This window comes from Anarhichas minor, unplaced genomic scaffold (assembly GCF_050575085.1).
Source record: "Anarhichas minor isolate MPS153535 unplaced genomic scaffold, ASM5057508v1 ptg000155l, whole genome shotgun sequence".
Lineage (NCBI taxonomy): Eukaryota > Metazoa > Chordata > Actinopteri > Perciformes > Anarhichadidae > Anarhichas > Anarhichas minor.
This window is the reverse complement of record NW_027466601.1, coordinates 771,254-787,444: the sequence shown is the minus strand read 5'-3', so window position 1 is coordinate 787,444 and position 16,191 is coordinate 771,254. Positions and strand designations below refer to the sequence as shown.

Genomic DNA, 16,191 nt, shown 5'->3' with positions numbered 1-16,191 from the left:
CAAAATAACAGAACCAAAAACCTTCCTGGTTTCAATCTCAGAGGGAGAGGATTTACCGGAGAGAAGAGGATGGATGCATACATAGTGAAACAGGAACAAAATGTGGAAGGGACAATCCGATATCCAGATTAAGGAGCAGGCAGCCCAACAGAGACAGTTGGGGAATTAAGACGTTGAAAAATAACAATGGAGCTAGATGGAGAGCATTACAGCAGGAGGAGAATGAAACAATGAAGCTGTTACGGTACTCATCATTTACTCTTTTTTAGGTTTTGTTAGTCACGCTGGAGTCTCAGAATGCAGCGAGGACATAAATATGCTTCTGTTTGATGTATTCTGGTGGTGAAGGCCGGAGCTCTGCCAGCAGAGGGTAGCGGCGCGTTACGTTTTATTCCTCCTCAGACAGCCAGCCTGAAAAAAGGGTTGCCAGCTTTGTACAACATTGTAATTCCTGGGAAAGCTGTTAAAGGACTTTTCAAATCTGCTGATTATGAAAAACACTAATTAGACATGTGTTAATGTCTCACTATGTCCCAGAGCCCAAAGTAACATATTTATGTCTTCTTTTTTTCTGACCAACCGTCAAAAACCCAAAGACATTGAGGCCAAGACAAAATCCTTGGAAAATCCACATTGACTTAATGTTTCACCTCCTCAGACATCAACATTTAAGATGAACAGTTAGAGCTGAATCTGAATCTGAAATGGCAAAATCTAAATGACATTTTGGATGAAAGTGTGCTTGAAGAAATGTTTTACCCACTTTGTTGTGAAAGAAATTGACTGGCCTGCACAGTGACCTGACCACAACCATATCCAACCCCTTTGTGATGAACTTCATGTCTGGAATGTTCAGGTATCCACTTATACCTTGTGTGACTGTCTGTGTACTCTTGACCATGCTGTGTAAAACAGACATGTTTTGTATCTACTTTGATTCTGTGAGAGGCCAAAATAGAAGCGTTTTCGTTCAGGCAGCCTTTCTTGTTTCAGGGTTTCTAGTGCTGGTAATGCATCAGAACATAATGGCATTTGGGTAGACTTAATAATAATTTAGTGTGTGTGTGTGTGTCCTTGCCCCCAGCAAGCAAACTGGTGTGTGTGCACATGTCGGACTGTGCATGTGAAAATGCGTATATAGAAGCAGCCAGAAGGGCTCTTGGCTTCTGAATGTGAAAGCCTTTCAAATACAGGCAAAAGTATTTTGTTAGAAACTGAGCTTTGTATCATTGCCTGTGCCTGATCTATTGAACGATCATGGACATCCACAGCAATACAAACAAATGAGGCTAATGCTCTCAGCATATTTATGAGTTCTACCACAGACACGTTTAGCTCGTACTTCTGAAGATTCCAGAAATGAAATGTTAATGATTCTCAAAGGTTGGTATTTTGATCATTCAGAAGTTAAGAGCAGATATATGTGCTGCATGAATGGCTTCCCATTCTTTGATGAATAACATAATAATAATGGAAGAAAAACTATCAACTAAAAACTATTCCAAAAATGGAGTCTCTGGCCTTGCTCAGACTGCCAGCCCAAATCCGTGTTGTCCATTTTAATCTGGCCACTCTAATCTGATTTCAAGTTGTCTTTTGCGTCACTTTTTACAAACCCCGACGATGTGAAATCCAGACTGACGGAAGTGCTGAGCAGAATCCGTCCTGAGGACAACATGGAGGAGAACCACAGTCTGTGGACAGAAACCATGACTGCGAACGGAACATTGCAATGTCTACCAGCATCCTCCGTCACAGCGAGTTCGTGTGGTGTGTATTTCTACACTGTGACTTGTCAGCGCCATTGTTGAAAGGGCATAATGGTGGACCTCCATTTCTCCTGCTTCCACATTCGAAAGCCACGTCGCCAGCGTAGCTACGTAGTTACTGGCTTGGTACCGCGTTTCATCCTTTCCGTCGCCATCAATTGACTTGAGGAATCCACCAGAAACAGGATGTTATGAAAGGATGCTTGAACTCACCATGACCGGCTGTAATGGTTCAGTGCCTTTGTGCTGGTCCTGTTTGCCATTTGTTCCTCTGCATTTAGTGTGTGTGTGTGTGTGTGTGTGTGTGTGTGTGTGTGTGTGTGTGTGTGTGTGTGTGTGTGTGTGTGTGTGTGTGTGTGTGTGTGTGTGTGTGTGTGTGTGTGTGTGTGTGTGTGTGTGTGTGTGTGTGTGTGTGTGTGTGTGTGGTAACATGGCTCGACAGTAAGGGTATCATGGTTGCAATTGGCAACCAAGTCTTGGCCTTTGGTTCAGAGGCAACCACTTTTTAATATATAGAAATATGGACAGCAAACGGCAAATAGTGCACCGCACTCTCTTCCTCTGTGTGTGAGAAGGGTTTCCGTTGTCAATTGGACCAACAATCCAAGACTTCAATGCTGAAAGGCCAACTGGTCTGTGGTGGGAATCGGCATAAAGGTCCAGAAAACCAGACCAGGATGACAGCTTCTCTTCTGGTATTTTGCATAGCAGGACTTGAGGATTGGCATCTTCAAATTCTATCTAAGTATCAGATCAAACATAACCTAAGTTTGTTCAGTTACTGTAATAACGCTCTGCCAACGAGCACAGACTGTTAATCAATCCAGCCTTCAGAGAGAAAAAAAATAAAACAACCAAACAAATTAAAACACAAAGTACAGAGTCCATATTGATTATTAGATGCTTGCACCGCCAAGTCGGTACATCAGTTTGACACAGCTCGGCCACTCACTTGTAGAGAACACAGTGCTAACAAGACATTTATAATGCAGCAGTGGCCTCTGCAAGAAAACCGCTCGGACAAAGACAGAAACTCCATTACAATAATTCATGTAGGTGATAAACACTCAGCAGTTAATGGTAACATGCTAACTCCCTGCTTTGGCATTGCCTTTATAAAGGATAAATACAGAGTATGTGTAGTCCAACTGAAATTCAAATGCAGCTCAAATTATCTTGCAGACTAGATAGCTTATTAGCTGCTCAGGCTAGCTCAGCTCATTGAACAAAACTTGACCGCAATGCTAACGTCAGTCTGTTTAGAAGGTTTGGTCCTCAGCCCTCTTTCACACGTATAGACTCAAAATCTTCAGTCATGGCAGGATGCCATGCATTGTGAATACAACCTCCAAATAGCTTTGCACCACGCGCGGTGACTCCAGACTCAAAAGTGTGTTAGCCTGAGAGCCAGCTAGCTGCTGCGTTAGCACCACACAACACACACAATGGTCCTACAGTGCTGGCTAACCTTATTAAGTCAGTGGAAATGTAGCTAGCGACACAAGCCAGTGACTGTATGACCCATAGATTGTATTTATAAAGACCTTTTATATACAGTTAGTTTGTATGTATGAAGGTAATGGAAACTTGATGTTCCTACACTGCGTACATGTACACACTTAGAGCAGCTGTTAATCATGACGTCACATCCCGTTTTTAGAGCATCAAATAACTAATTAGATAAATGAAAACTTGACCATACATCGGCGTGATAAGAACTACTTTCAAATCACTTCGACGTGAGGGATTCATTTTGTGACTTCTGTTGGACTTGCATAAATGTATAAAGACAAATATTGTGTAGAAGTACGGGCAGATTTCACACCTTGTCCAAAGCAGGTCTATACCCTATTAAGGCACTGAATAGATATATTTTTGATGGGAGGTTGGCTGTTTTCATTGAGCCAATCCGTTAGCCCCTAAAATCAATGCTATTGTGCCCCATCTTTGGTGAGAACACCTTGTCATTGAGTTCTCATTCCAAGCCTTAGTCTGTATGGTTGGTAGGATGATTTTCATATTGCATATTCAATGATTTCAAATCGTGTGTGTGTGTGTGTGTGTGTGTGTGTGTGTGTGTGTGTGTGTGTGTGTGTGTGTGTGTGTGTGTGTGTGTGTGTGTGTGTGTGTGTGTGTGTGTGTGTGTGTGTGTGTGTGTGTGTGTGTGTGTGTGTGTGTGTGTGTGTGTGTGTGTGTGTGTGTGTGTGTGTGTGCGTTTTTTGGCCTTCCTTCCCCAAGTATTAATTACAGCCCCAAATACCTGCTGTTTTTTGGAACACTTGCGGGTCCTCTGGGGATTTTTTCCATCTGGATAATACCTGTTTTTTCCAAATGTATTCAGAGGTTTAGCATATGAAAAGCAGCAATTCCTGTATCGTCAACTCTATAATCAGTTTGAGTCGGTGTGGTGTGTAATGAAAGAAGATTTGGCATATCACTGTAGGCCTATACTATTTATTTTGTAGGAATGAGTAAATGGTGCGCGCAGAACTGAGAAATATGTGTCATTAACACGATTTGATTAAGTTCACCTAACCTTTGCGTACACCAAGATGGATTTTAAAATACTTGGGGCTGTTTACAGCGACGAATGAGTCCGACCTGAGGTAGCATCCCTTCTCTTTGACCAGCCGTATCTGAGATCTGCATGGATACAAGCTGCACATCTCAGCTGCATCCAAGCCGGGTATCAAATTGTAATATAACCGCTGCACGGAACGCTGCATAACTCCAACCAGAGAAATGTTAATGGTCAATGTTATCCGACTGCCAGTTCCAACAGCCTAGCTTCCTATGTCGCGGGCGGTAACATTTAATGATGAATCATTATGCATCCTGCTTCTGCAGGGTTGATGGGGGGGCTGGAGTCTGTGGAGTCCCACTGGTCGGGGGTTGAGGGTGACAGCCTCGACAAGTCCCCAATCCACTACAGGGCTAAAGCTCTAATCATACTTTCTATGTCTGCAAAGACATTAATGTGCGTATATCTGAAATGATGTCATCTGCCCATGTCCAAGAGGGTTTATTTATATGACCGCAGATACATTACATGCCGACCGCACAGTATGAATGATGTCCGTCTCTGCGGTCACCACTGTTTGTATTACAAACGGAACCATGTTAGAAGTGATTCAACAAGAGGGAACTTGCACCGACAGAGGGGAGAAGATGCAAAGGCCACACAGAAAGAATGGTTGATTCAAAACCTGCACCTTCCAGCTGTGAGGTAATGTACAATGTAAATGAATGAAGGCTCCAAACGTCTGTATGTTAGAACAAGCTGTAGTTGCCACAACAATTTGATAGCCATGAGTTACAACCAAATTGCACATGCTATTGTACAAATTGCCTACAACTATCGCCGTACACTGGCAGTAACAGCAGTTACCGCATATATTTAGCTGACTGGATTCTCTCTCCAGGCCTTAACCTGCCATATGCATCAAACATAGGACTCTTTCTCTGAGTCACATGTGTACACACAGACACACATATACACACACCTTTATATGTAAATCAGTGTGACAATTTCTGAGGGTACCTCCAATGTCTATTGCAAATTAAAAGACAGTTTCAGTTCAATTCAGTGATAGTTGCCTGAGCATCCATTGGAATTCGGTATGCTTTTTGTAGCCCACAGCTAAACCACTGACTCTGTGGCAACATTATGCTTCCTTTATAGCTCCCTAAGCATCATGGGAATGAATAAATTGCCTGATGGGGGAACGACAGTGTCAGACATCGAAAACCTGTGGTCTAAGATATGAAGTAATAAGCTGTCCTCCTATAACCCAATTAAAAAGTTGTGAGCTGAGGAATAAGATGCATCCTTTAGGTGCCATCCAAAAGTATGAGTCTAGTTACCAAGGAGCAATTCATATTTTTACACCCACACTTCAAATTTAGAATGCTCTTCCTGTCCAGATAGGACTTCAGACTGTTTTTTGAAAACAATGGATAACTACAATAATTTAGTTAATCCCAGTGACTCATTTGGCACACGGTAAACCATTTGCAATTTAAAATGCATTCAACCCTTTTATTCTCCTTAGATTTCATCGCACACAGCGAGCAAACAATAACTCTCTACTGAGAGTTGGCCAAAGGATGAGATCGCTCTTTGCTCTGTGCTCATATTGTTATTCAGGTGCAGGTGTGGGCTAGTGTAGCCATGGGGCCTGTGAATGATTTATTAGAGTAGAGCACTATAAGGGTCTAATAAGACGCCTGCACCTGGGAGGGTTTGATGCCGCCTAGGTGGACTGTAGGGGAGGACAAGAAGATAGAGAACTAGGAGATGGAGAGCAAGGATGAATGAAGGTAGATGGGGTGATCGAGGAAAATGGTAAAGTGTAGGGAGTGTTTTAAGTAGGAAAGCTGATTTGTGACCAATGTCAAGTAGACTTGAAACATTGGCTTGATCCATCTTGTGAAATGTGAGGATTTAGTAGATTTCACTCAGAATTCTTCCCTTTTCTGTCATTTTATAGACAAAATAATCAAGACATTACTGGATAATGAAAATGGTTATTTGCAGCACTTCTGTCAACAGAGAACTTCAGTCACGACATCTTGAGGGATGTAGACATTTCTCGATGCTTCAACACCACAAAAGTCATCACTTTTGACTGTTTAGTCCTTCTGACAGTTATTCCCATACGACATACATGCTCCATGAACACAGAGTGACAGGAGCAGGCAGGGGAGGACGGGGGCGAAATGAGTGACAGGACAAACTTACCGTTACCTTACACAGCCATTTTCTTTTTGTTTTGTCGTTCTTGCTTTTGCTCTGTACCACAGCACGTATGATGTGTGAAACATTAGAGCCATAGGGTTACCACTCCCCCCATTGTAGCAAACTCGTACATGGAGAGTTTTAAATCAACGCCCTGACAACGGCTTCCACTCCATCTGACCCCATTGCTTCAAACTCGACCTCCGTGCACATGAAGGCCCCTCACGCAGACCGATGTCTCAATAGTTGAGTTTTCATTCAATTGCCAAGACAATTGTAAGCAAACTTTTGAAATGTCCCAAAAAGGAAATGCCAGTTAGGCACGTTTCCATCCAGGGGTTTAGAGAGATGTAAAGCCTCTTATTTAGGTTATTTATCTATTTAGCTCGTTTACACAGATTGCCAGGTGTGTTGGTGGTCTCTGGTCAGGAAATATAAACGTCAGACTGACAACGCATTGAAACATTTTTCAGATAAGGTTATAATTAAACAAGCATTTCAGATTTTCTACACTCTAATGTGGCAGTTGATTGATTGGCTCTTATATTATTTGCCCTAAAAACATGGAACATGTGATCTAAAATCGTAGACGACGTGTACGACCAGATTATTTCACAAGTAACCAGTTTATCAGCTAATTTAAAACCATTAAAAAGCTAAATCATCGTCAGACGATAGCCGGTGGGCTCCAAGATTACATGTCTGCCAATGTGTCCCGCCTTTCTTTCTCTCCACACGGACTGTTTACCTGCATTCAACCAAAGCCTGCTATAAAGTGATTGATCAATGCTACTCGGTCTACAAACAGAAAACAGAACGCTTCCAATATCAAAAGTCTACAGATTTCTACAGAGATTTCATCCGTTCTGTCTGGTATATCGGCCCCTCAGAATCAGCAGCAGTTGATTACTCAGTGCTTTTGCTGTGCAGAGTTTGTTTTGTACCTCCACCTAGCATGAGTTGGGTGGTGGCTTCATGGGGTTGATGGCTGCCCTGTAGTCACGGGGAGATCCGATGATTCAGCGGAAACCAAAGAGCGCACCAGGATTTACAAAAGAAAGTGTTAAAGGAACACAGTGAGCTGTTTAAACTCGGCATGAACTCCCCGTGGGTGTGCGTAGATGCTATTTCAGATTCACATTTATTGCACCCCTGACCTTATAGTACCTTCAGACCTCTGCTTACCCACACACATAGTATACTGCCCTTCTTCTTACCAGTGTTGTGGCATAACGATGAGATGGCTGGAGACAGAAGGGGCCAATGAAGAAGGTCATCCAGTATTTTAGAAGAATGAACAATACACATTTTGGGAAAAAACCCTGATAAAGTTAAACATGGTGGGGAACCATGTTCACCCTGACATACTCAGTGAGCCGAGTGAGTACATTTTGAAAAATCTCTCCCAAAAAAACAGCCTTTTTATAAATGCAGATATACTACTTGTATGTAATTTGTTAGTTTCTCTAAGGGATGATTGGTTATTGATGTGTTGATCAACTTATGTGAGGATTTGCTGGTTTTCAGTCATATCAGAATCAGAAATGGCTTATTGCCAAGTACAATTTATTTTAAGTAAAATTTACAACAACAAAGAATGCATTATCAGCAGATTGACAATGAAAACTGGATATTTGCAGCCCTAGACTGCGTAGAATAAAGAATACAAATGGTGATTGACGAACAGACCTAACTGTTCCCCTCTGCTTCCTATCATTATGCTAAGCTAATTGTGTTCTAACTCACAGACATTATAGTGGTTTACATCTTCTCATCGGCAAGAAGTCAACAAGCGCGTTAACAAAAAATGTTCTTTTAAGGTGCGGTTGGTGGTATACGTCAATCTGGGCGAGACTTTAATGAAATTGCAGCGTGTGTGGAGTGTTTCTGGAGCGTTCAGTGCTGGGAGAAAGGGGAGAAAGGGGAACGGTGAATCCTCATGCATAAACCCTGATTCTCTGTCAGTCAGTGTGTTGCCATTCAGACGCTTTATTCACTGCATTAGATCATTTGAAAGGAGATCACTGATGGACGATGGAGGACAGACTCATTTAGTGGTACACCACAGACTGGAGAGGCGATTACCTTCATGTTATGTATGGATGTGACAAACCTGCTGCCTGCTTGGGAACTTTGATCTGTTAATTGAGGAATAACAACCAACTGCTGCTGTGATATATTGATAGACACCGGCCTGTACAGTATATTAGCTCTAAAACATGCAGTGATTGCTGTGTGGGCGTAGCAGAATGAGGATGCATCAATATTTTGAGGTTCTATTAACACAGCTACATGCAGTTATTCCTCTGACACAATCTGCAAATTGGTATTGTCTTAAAGTATCATTAGCATCAGAAACACACTTGACACAATGCTTGTTGTCATGCATCAAACTCAAACGTAAGTCCAGATCAACCAGCTAAATAGAGAAAATTAATTAGTTAAGTACATTATTTAGGACACCGCATAATTGATTCAAACCTTTTTAACCAAACTTAAAGTTCTCAACTGTTAGCTTCCTAAACATGTCATTGTACTGTTCCTCAAATCCAGCAGTGATTGCGGATGCAGCGATCATCATTCAGATGCAGGTTAGTGATGAGCTGAGTGCTCTGACTCTATTAGCCGTGAATAGCAGAGGCAGAGTATTGTCAGTGTTGCCATGGTTACCTCATAGCAACAGGGACTGATATAAATTTAAGGAAGTTGCTTACATATCAGGATTATTTTTACTGTCTTCATAGAATTGGAATTGCTGTTGTAGGGCAGTGTTGGTGTGTTTGGACTGATGGTGTCAACAGCTGTGCCCGTGTGTTGCAGAATGAGGATTTAGATTCTGAAGTATCTTTTAAAATTATCGACTTGTGAGATGAAAAATCCCTCCCTTCAACATTTACACAAGCATGGCACACTAAAACAAATAGCTGGATTCAACTTGAAATCTTAGTTTTTGACAGTTGTTTTAATTTATTTTTTTAGTTCGACACGCATTGTACAATTTTTCGGATAAGGTTATAATTGACAATGTATTTCTAATTGTCTTAACTCTAATGTGGCAGTTTATTGATTGGCTTTTATATTATTTGACCTTAAAAGTAACAAATGTGAAATGAAACCCAAAAAGCATTGAGGACTGATTGTGATCTGATCGGCCAGACCACCTCCAGCGGTGGTCTGGGTCCCTTTGCGACCACATTGAACGCAAGTGTAAATGCTTTTGCGTTTACAAATCCATATACAACATCTACGTAAGCGGAAATGCATTTCACGTGCGACTTTTCCAAACCAGCGAGGAAGTGGCCATGAGTCAGTGAGCGAGCTAAGCTACTGACCACAACTGAAATACAAGCAGCTGCATAAAACAGTGCCACGCCGGAGTTCCCACAGCCAGTTATTCCAAAACCCCAATAGTCCGAAATATGTACCATTGCTCCAAAAATACAAACTCTCCATGCACCAAGCCGAAGCACATGGCTAACTATTATACAGAATGACATCATCGGACCTTCTCGACCCGCCTTTCTCTGCCTCTGATTGGCTTTCCCTGATATTCTTACCCTAACCAATTTCACGTCATGCCATAACTTGACCAACCCAACCAACAAAGGCAAATGGCGACTGGCCGATCGGAGGAAGAGAAAGGCAGGTCATACCTTCACCACGGTATGAAAAACAATAGTGAAGGTAAAGACATAAAGCCGTGTTATATAATAATTAGCCATGTATTTCTGTTTGTTGAAGGGAGAGTGTGCATTCTCGGAGCAGTGAGCATTTGTTTTCAGGCTGTGGGACAAATGGGCTTTCGGACCAATGGGACTTTTTTCGGACATTTGGGGATTTCGGAACCATGGGCCGTCAGAACAATGGGCAGTCCCCCATAACACAGCATTGTCCTCTGCTCTCCTCGCATTCTTACCTCACCTCGAAAAGCAAGCAAAGGTCCATAATGATGACTACCGCCTTTTTTTTTCATTTCCTTTTCGTACAAAACATTTACGACTTTTTTTATATTTTGAAAACACGTTATGTTTTTCGTATACATGGCAGAGAAATCAATGTTCTCCAGAAGAAATCATTATAACGAAGATAGAAGACCTAGTTATAGGAAACATTGACGTCCCTCTACAGCCTGCATTAAAATACACCTTGTATCCAGATATGATTCAACCTGCTTACATTTACACCATATGTGTCCATATGTCAGTCCGATTGGTCTGTCCGGCTCAAACTACCGAATGGGTCGAGTGAGCGATTAAGTGAGGACTCTGCCGTGACCGGAGTTGCGCGTCAAGTATGTAGCTTAGACTTTTGTGTTTAAAGCAACACAATTCCTCTGTCTCACACTTTGAAGCTTCCTCCACACGTTTTTTTTTCCCTCCAAAAAAAGTGTCATGAGTCCACAAGTGCTGTTTTTTAAGGTGTTTGAAATTCTCTCTTCAGCTGATTCTTCCTGGAACTACTTTTCATGTGAACAACCAAGGGCCACCTCGTCAATGCCTTTGAGAAGAGTCTGTCTAAAAGCCTTTTCCCTGTTGGTACGATTCATTGCAGTGATACTACAAAGACACAGAGTTGACTGAGAGATCAGAGAGAGAGAGTTCACGCTGCATAGTTTGAACCCCGTAATGGTAGCTGCTTCGAGTCTGTAATGGACAAAAAGCTCACGCATAGTAGGCCTTGACTTCAAGTAAGTGACTGAATTCTGCCACTCTACTTTGTGTGTGTAAGAGAGGTGGCAGTGTGTCGCCATGCCATCTGTGTGTGTTTGGCCTGGTTCTCTGTGTTTACCTGTTGAGGATAGCAGTCAGCTGTTCAGGCCCGGCTTTCCTAATGAACCCTGTAATTAGAGGTGTGTGTGTGTGTGTGTGTGTGTGTGTGTGTGTGTGTGTGTGTGTGTGTGTGTGTGTGTGTGTGTGTGTGTGTGTGTGTGTGTGTGTGTGTGTGTGTGTGTGTGTGTGTGTGTGTGTGTGTGTGTGTGTGTGTGTGTGTGTGTGTGTGTGTGTGTGTGTGTGTGTGTGTGTGTGTGTGTGAGAGAGTGTGTGAGAGAGAGTGTGTGGCTGAATGAGCCTGGATTGTTTCACGGTTGCGTCTGTTCTGTAAATAAAGTTATTTTTGAGTACAGGCAGTTTTGTTTTGAAACACATATATTCCTGAATCAAATTACAGGACGGTGTGAGACGAGCTGCTCTATGCTGCTCTAGCTGCAGCTTCTTTAGCTCTTTATTTGCAGCGCTTAACCAGATTGCCCGGCAATAGTCAAGTTGAGACAATCCCAAGGCTTGCTTAGTGGTACTTAGTGTAAAGAAAGATTCCCCTCTCGCCAAACATGCTTGATATTTGCACTTAAATATTAGGCAGTTTAGCTAATCAAGCTACCACAACCAACGAGCTAATGGCCAAGTGTAGTTTCAAATGAAGGGAGGGGTAAGCTAGTTGTCTCAAATCACATTTGATTGGATACATGTTTATATGCCAAGAGTGCAAAATTAGTTATCAAAAATGCTCAACAGACAGAGAAATTAGATATCATTTGATGTAAAAATGCTCGGTGGGACACAAGATATGGAAAATGCATATTGCTTATCCAGAGAGCTGATTGAAATCCAGAGACTCCACCTGCCAGAGTAAACTGGAAATGAATGAATCCTTTTTACTTTTCTACCAGCACTTTCTGTTGTCACATTAATGTGCTACTGTACCGTCTCCATGTCCCTTGGCTTTCTCTGTAGTCTTCCTTAAAGAAGGCTGTACTTAGTTCCACATTCGGTCTGCTTTGTTAGAAACACTTTGTGGTAGATCTTTCTTCTCAAGCCAAAAGAACCAGTTCTGCTGCAAAGACGACAATTAACCCCTCGCTAAGTCCCGCCCCTCGGTGCAGACTGGCCAGTAACCGATCAGCGTCCGTCAATCATCCGGCTCTGCTCCATAGACTCTCATGTGATTGTATCAGGTCTTGGATGCATTTGGAGCGAGCCATGGTTAGACGTTGTGTAATAGTGATACTCGTTTACACTGTGATCCGTAGGCTTTAGATTCTATCTCTTATCTTTTAGCCGCTGAATCAGTTTCACATCCCGGATACGTCCCTCAAACACCGTTCGTAGACCCTTCTGTCTGCTTCTCTCTGGAAACCAAAATTGAATTCAAAGTTTCTTCAGGGAGTGCAGTCGGTTAGCTCCAGTCCTGTCTGGGAGCCAAAACCAACACCATGCTGTGGGAGGCCAAGGCCTGCTGGAGAAAAGGGAGGCCCAGGGGAGCCAGGACTGAGCGGTGCAGACTGTCAGACCCTGCTGTTGGTAAATGAGAGCTTCCCTAAAGGGATCGTCTGTGAACATTGTGACACCAATGTAATGTGACTTGTGTTATAACTTTAAACAGACGGAACACGTTCTAACAGGAAAAGGGAAACTTGACCGAGGTTCTGCCGGGCTCCGATCTTACTCAATTGTTATTGGAGCACAGAGCCTAAAGGGGCGCGACTCAAAGGGTCAATTGTGGATTAACTTGACCAATGAATGACATTTCTGCCTCCAGCACCAGCCTGCACTGCCACAGTGCTACCAAGGTGCTGTGGGTGCTATTGAAATAACTTGGCTGTTAAATGTTAATTACTGCCTCAAAACAAACTGCTATTACCTTTGAAAAAAAGCTGACTGTGCTTTATTGATGTGTGCTGACAGAGTGGAACCCCAGTTCATAGATCAGCTTTGGAGAGGCTCTGTGCCTGTTGGTGTGTGCTTGTTATTTTCACTTTCTGGCCGCATGACTTCCTGCCTCTGCTTTCTAGATAACTGCTTTTATGCCATAAAAATGTAATTCGCTTTGGCAAGTCTTCTGCAACACACTCACACACTCACACACGTCCACACTTGCATCCTCACAATGGGGCTCTCTTAGTGCCTCTGTCGGTGCAATAACGTGCCTTCACTGATGAGATGGCGAGGAAGGAAAGAAGAGCGAGGCAGTTCAAAAGGGAAAGGGGAGAGATGTTTGGAAAAGCTCTTCAGCTGACCGCCGTTTTAGAGCTCTGATGAGAACCATGACGTTTAAAGTGGAACGGTAGTGAAGAAGATGATTATCACGCAGATAATAGCCATGATGATTCTCACTTGTGAAAGTGTACAAAGCTTTTCATCTTCAACTTAAAATGTGATGTCAAGTAAATGCAAGACAACATATAACAAATAACTACGAACAAAGTCAACAAGCATCTTATGCTAATGAGGCTCTGGTCTAGAAGAAGAAAATCTAAATTTGACTTAAGGCCTTACGGGGACGCGACGAATAAATGACACAAAAATGCGAAATACTTGAGAATATTATACTTCGAGAGCTCTTATTGTGAAGGTTAAGAACGGAAGTTTTAGATCTGGTATGCGCTGTCTTTGTCAAGATGGAAAGGAATTATAAAGTTTACCGTCTTGGTTTTGACTACGGAGCAGGCAGTAACCTCCGGGTTCTGCCGAGTGAAGCCGATGCTGAAGTGTCTTAAAGCTGCATTCTCTCTACTGACCACCAGGGGGCGACTCCTCTGGTTGTATAGAAGTCTATGAGAAAATTACTCTACTTCTCTCTTGATTTAGTACCTCAGTAAACATTGTAAACATGAGTTTATGGTCTCAATCTCTAGTTTCAAGTCTTCTTCAATACAGCATGATGTTCATTTAGTACATTATGGTCCATTTAGAGTCACACAGACCATAAAGCAGGGGATGCTTTAGGGCGGGGCTTACTGTGATTGACAGGTCTCTACAGCTACCAGAGACGTACACGGTGTCTCTACGTCAATCCTCCACATTCCAAATATGGTCACTTCTGTTCATTGGTTAAAAAAAAAACATCAGTCCACAAACCAATGGGTGACATCATGACTACGTCCACTTATATACGATATATATGGAGCCTCTGTGTTGTTGTTTCATGATGATGGGCGCAACTTAACCCGTTCTGTACCACGTGTTTGGTTAATGCCTTTATAGAGTCTCACAACGACTCTATAGATTTCTAATATTGGTGATCCGAAAACCTCTGTGATGATGATGATGATGCTGATGATGATGATGCGTCTTCTTTTCCAGTGCCTGGCTGTGTGGGAGTCCTTCCTTCTGTCTCAGAGAGTGGAGCCCGGCGAGCAGAGAGACGGGGAAGACGCCTCTTAAAGTGTGGAGACGTCTCCACAGCAGACTCTCTGTTGTCTCTCCAACACATCCAAATATAGACTCTGAACCGATGCCCACTCACTCACACATGCATCATGTACAAAACAAGCGCTCTCTCTCTCTCTCTTTCTCTCTTTCTTTCTGTCTGTCTGGCCAAAGAAGTACATCCCAGCCCACCATTCCAGTGACGATTGTGCATCACTAAAACCAACACTGAGATCCAAATATCCACATTCTGGTGTTTACAGTCGACCGAGTGCTTTGCCAAAAGCTAAAAGAAGGCTCGCGGCTCTTCTGGCTCCACTCTGCTGCTTTGTTGTGCATTATTTTTGGTGGATACAGGAACTGTAGAAACCCAAACTAATAATGCAACCAGGTCTCCTGCTCCACTTCACTAATTGGAATTTTCTATCAGCAAGTTGTACTCAACTGACCAAGTAAGAGTGGTGAACTCTAGACCTCTAGTTGAAGGAGTATTGTCACTAATTGTATGCATTTGAACCATAGATGGAGGAATCGTAGATACAAATCATCATAAAATGCTTATTAAACATACTTAAACTGCTTATACCACTGTTTGTTTTTGCAGGGATCATAGTGTATTATATGCCCATAGTTTAAGTATTACATTATAATCATTTTCTTATGCATTTTTATAACTGTAATAATGCATTATAATGTGATTATCAGTTACTCTGAGTGGTCATTGGGTGCTCTAAAGTGGAACAACGGCCTTGTTTACAACAGTGATATGATTCTGGAGGCTTTATAACATGGTGTTCTATACTGCAACCTGCTCATGTGGGCGCATACGTCAGGAAACCACAACGGTAAGGAGGTCACCGTCCACGGCATCTTCCGACCCACCAGCCAGACCTGCAGGACCAAACACCACCGACAGTGGATTTGACCGCCCCAGGAGGAGAGTGGAGATGGTAGCTAAGCTAACCCAGCTAGGTCCTGAGGCTATTCCACTACCCAGCATGCTCCTGGCTAATGTCCAGTTGCAAGAACATAAAATGGATTAAATTAAGAATCCAGAGAAGTGGCTCCATCGTGGTGTCCCGGATCAAGCTGCGCTTGCGGGACAGAGACCAGGACCCCGGTGGGACCAGAAGAGGTGGACTCTGTTCACTTCAATGATGCTCAAATGCAGTCAAAGTTGATGGACAACGTTTCCCTGATGTTGCAATTTGAATGTGAAGATGTCGGCCATATTGACCAGAGAATATTCTATTTATATTCCTCCTGATACAAATTCAAACATGCGCTACAGGAATGCTCTTTTGTTTTTGTTTTGTCATAGTAGCAATAGTTGCTGAGCAGCAAATAGGTTTGGGCAGAACCAAAGGACGGCACTTTATAAACCATATTGGAAGAACAGAGAGGAGTCCGAGGGACAGGACACCGTCTCCCTGCTTATAGAATAGACATGAAGCAGATTCAGACAGTGACAGCATGTTTATCTAAATTCTATACTCCATTCATACCGCCATAGCAGGCAGTTAAAGGATTCAGGGATCAT

General features: G+C 42.7%; 1 protein-coding gene across 1 annotated transcript in view; it reads left to right on the top strand.

Annotated features, from left to right (window-relative positions):
• snx7 (sorting nexin 7) overlaps positions 1-15,232 on the top strand; it is a 34,180-nt gene extending 18,948 nt beyond the window's left edge. The window contains exon 9 of the mRNA XM_076085433.1: positions 14,586-15,232. Coding sequence (XP_075941548.1) covers positions 14,586-14,666 — 81 coding nt within the window. The 3' untranslated portion in view covers positions 14,667-15,232. The remainder of the gene's footprint in view (positions 1-14,585) is intronic.
• The last annotated feature ends 959 nt before the right edge of the window (positions 15,233-16,191 follow it).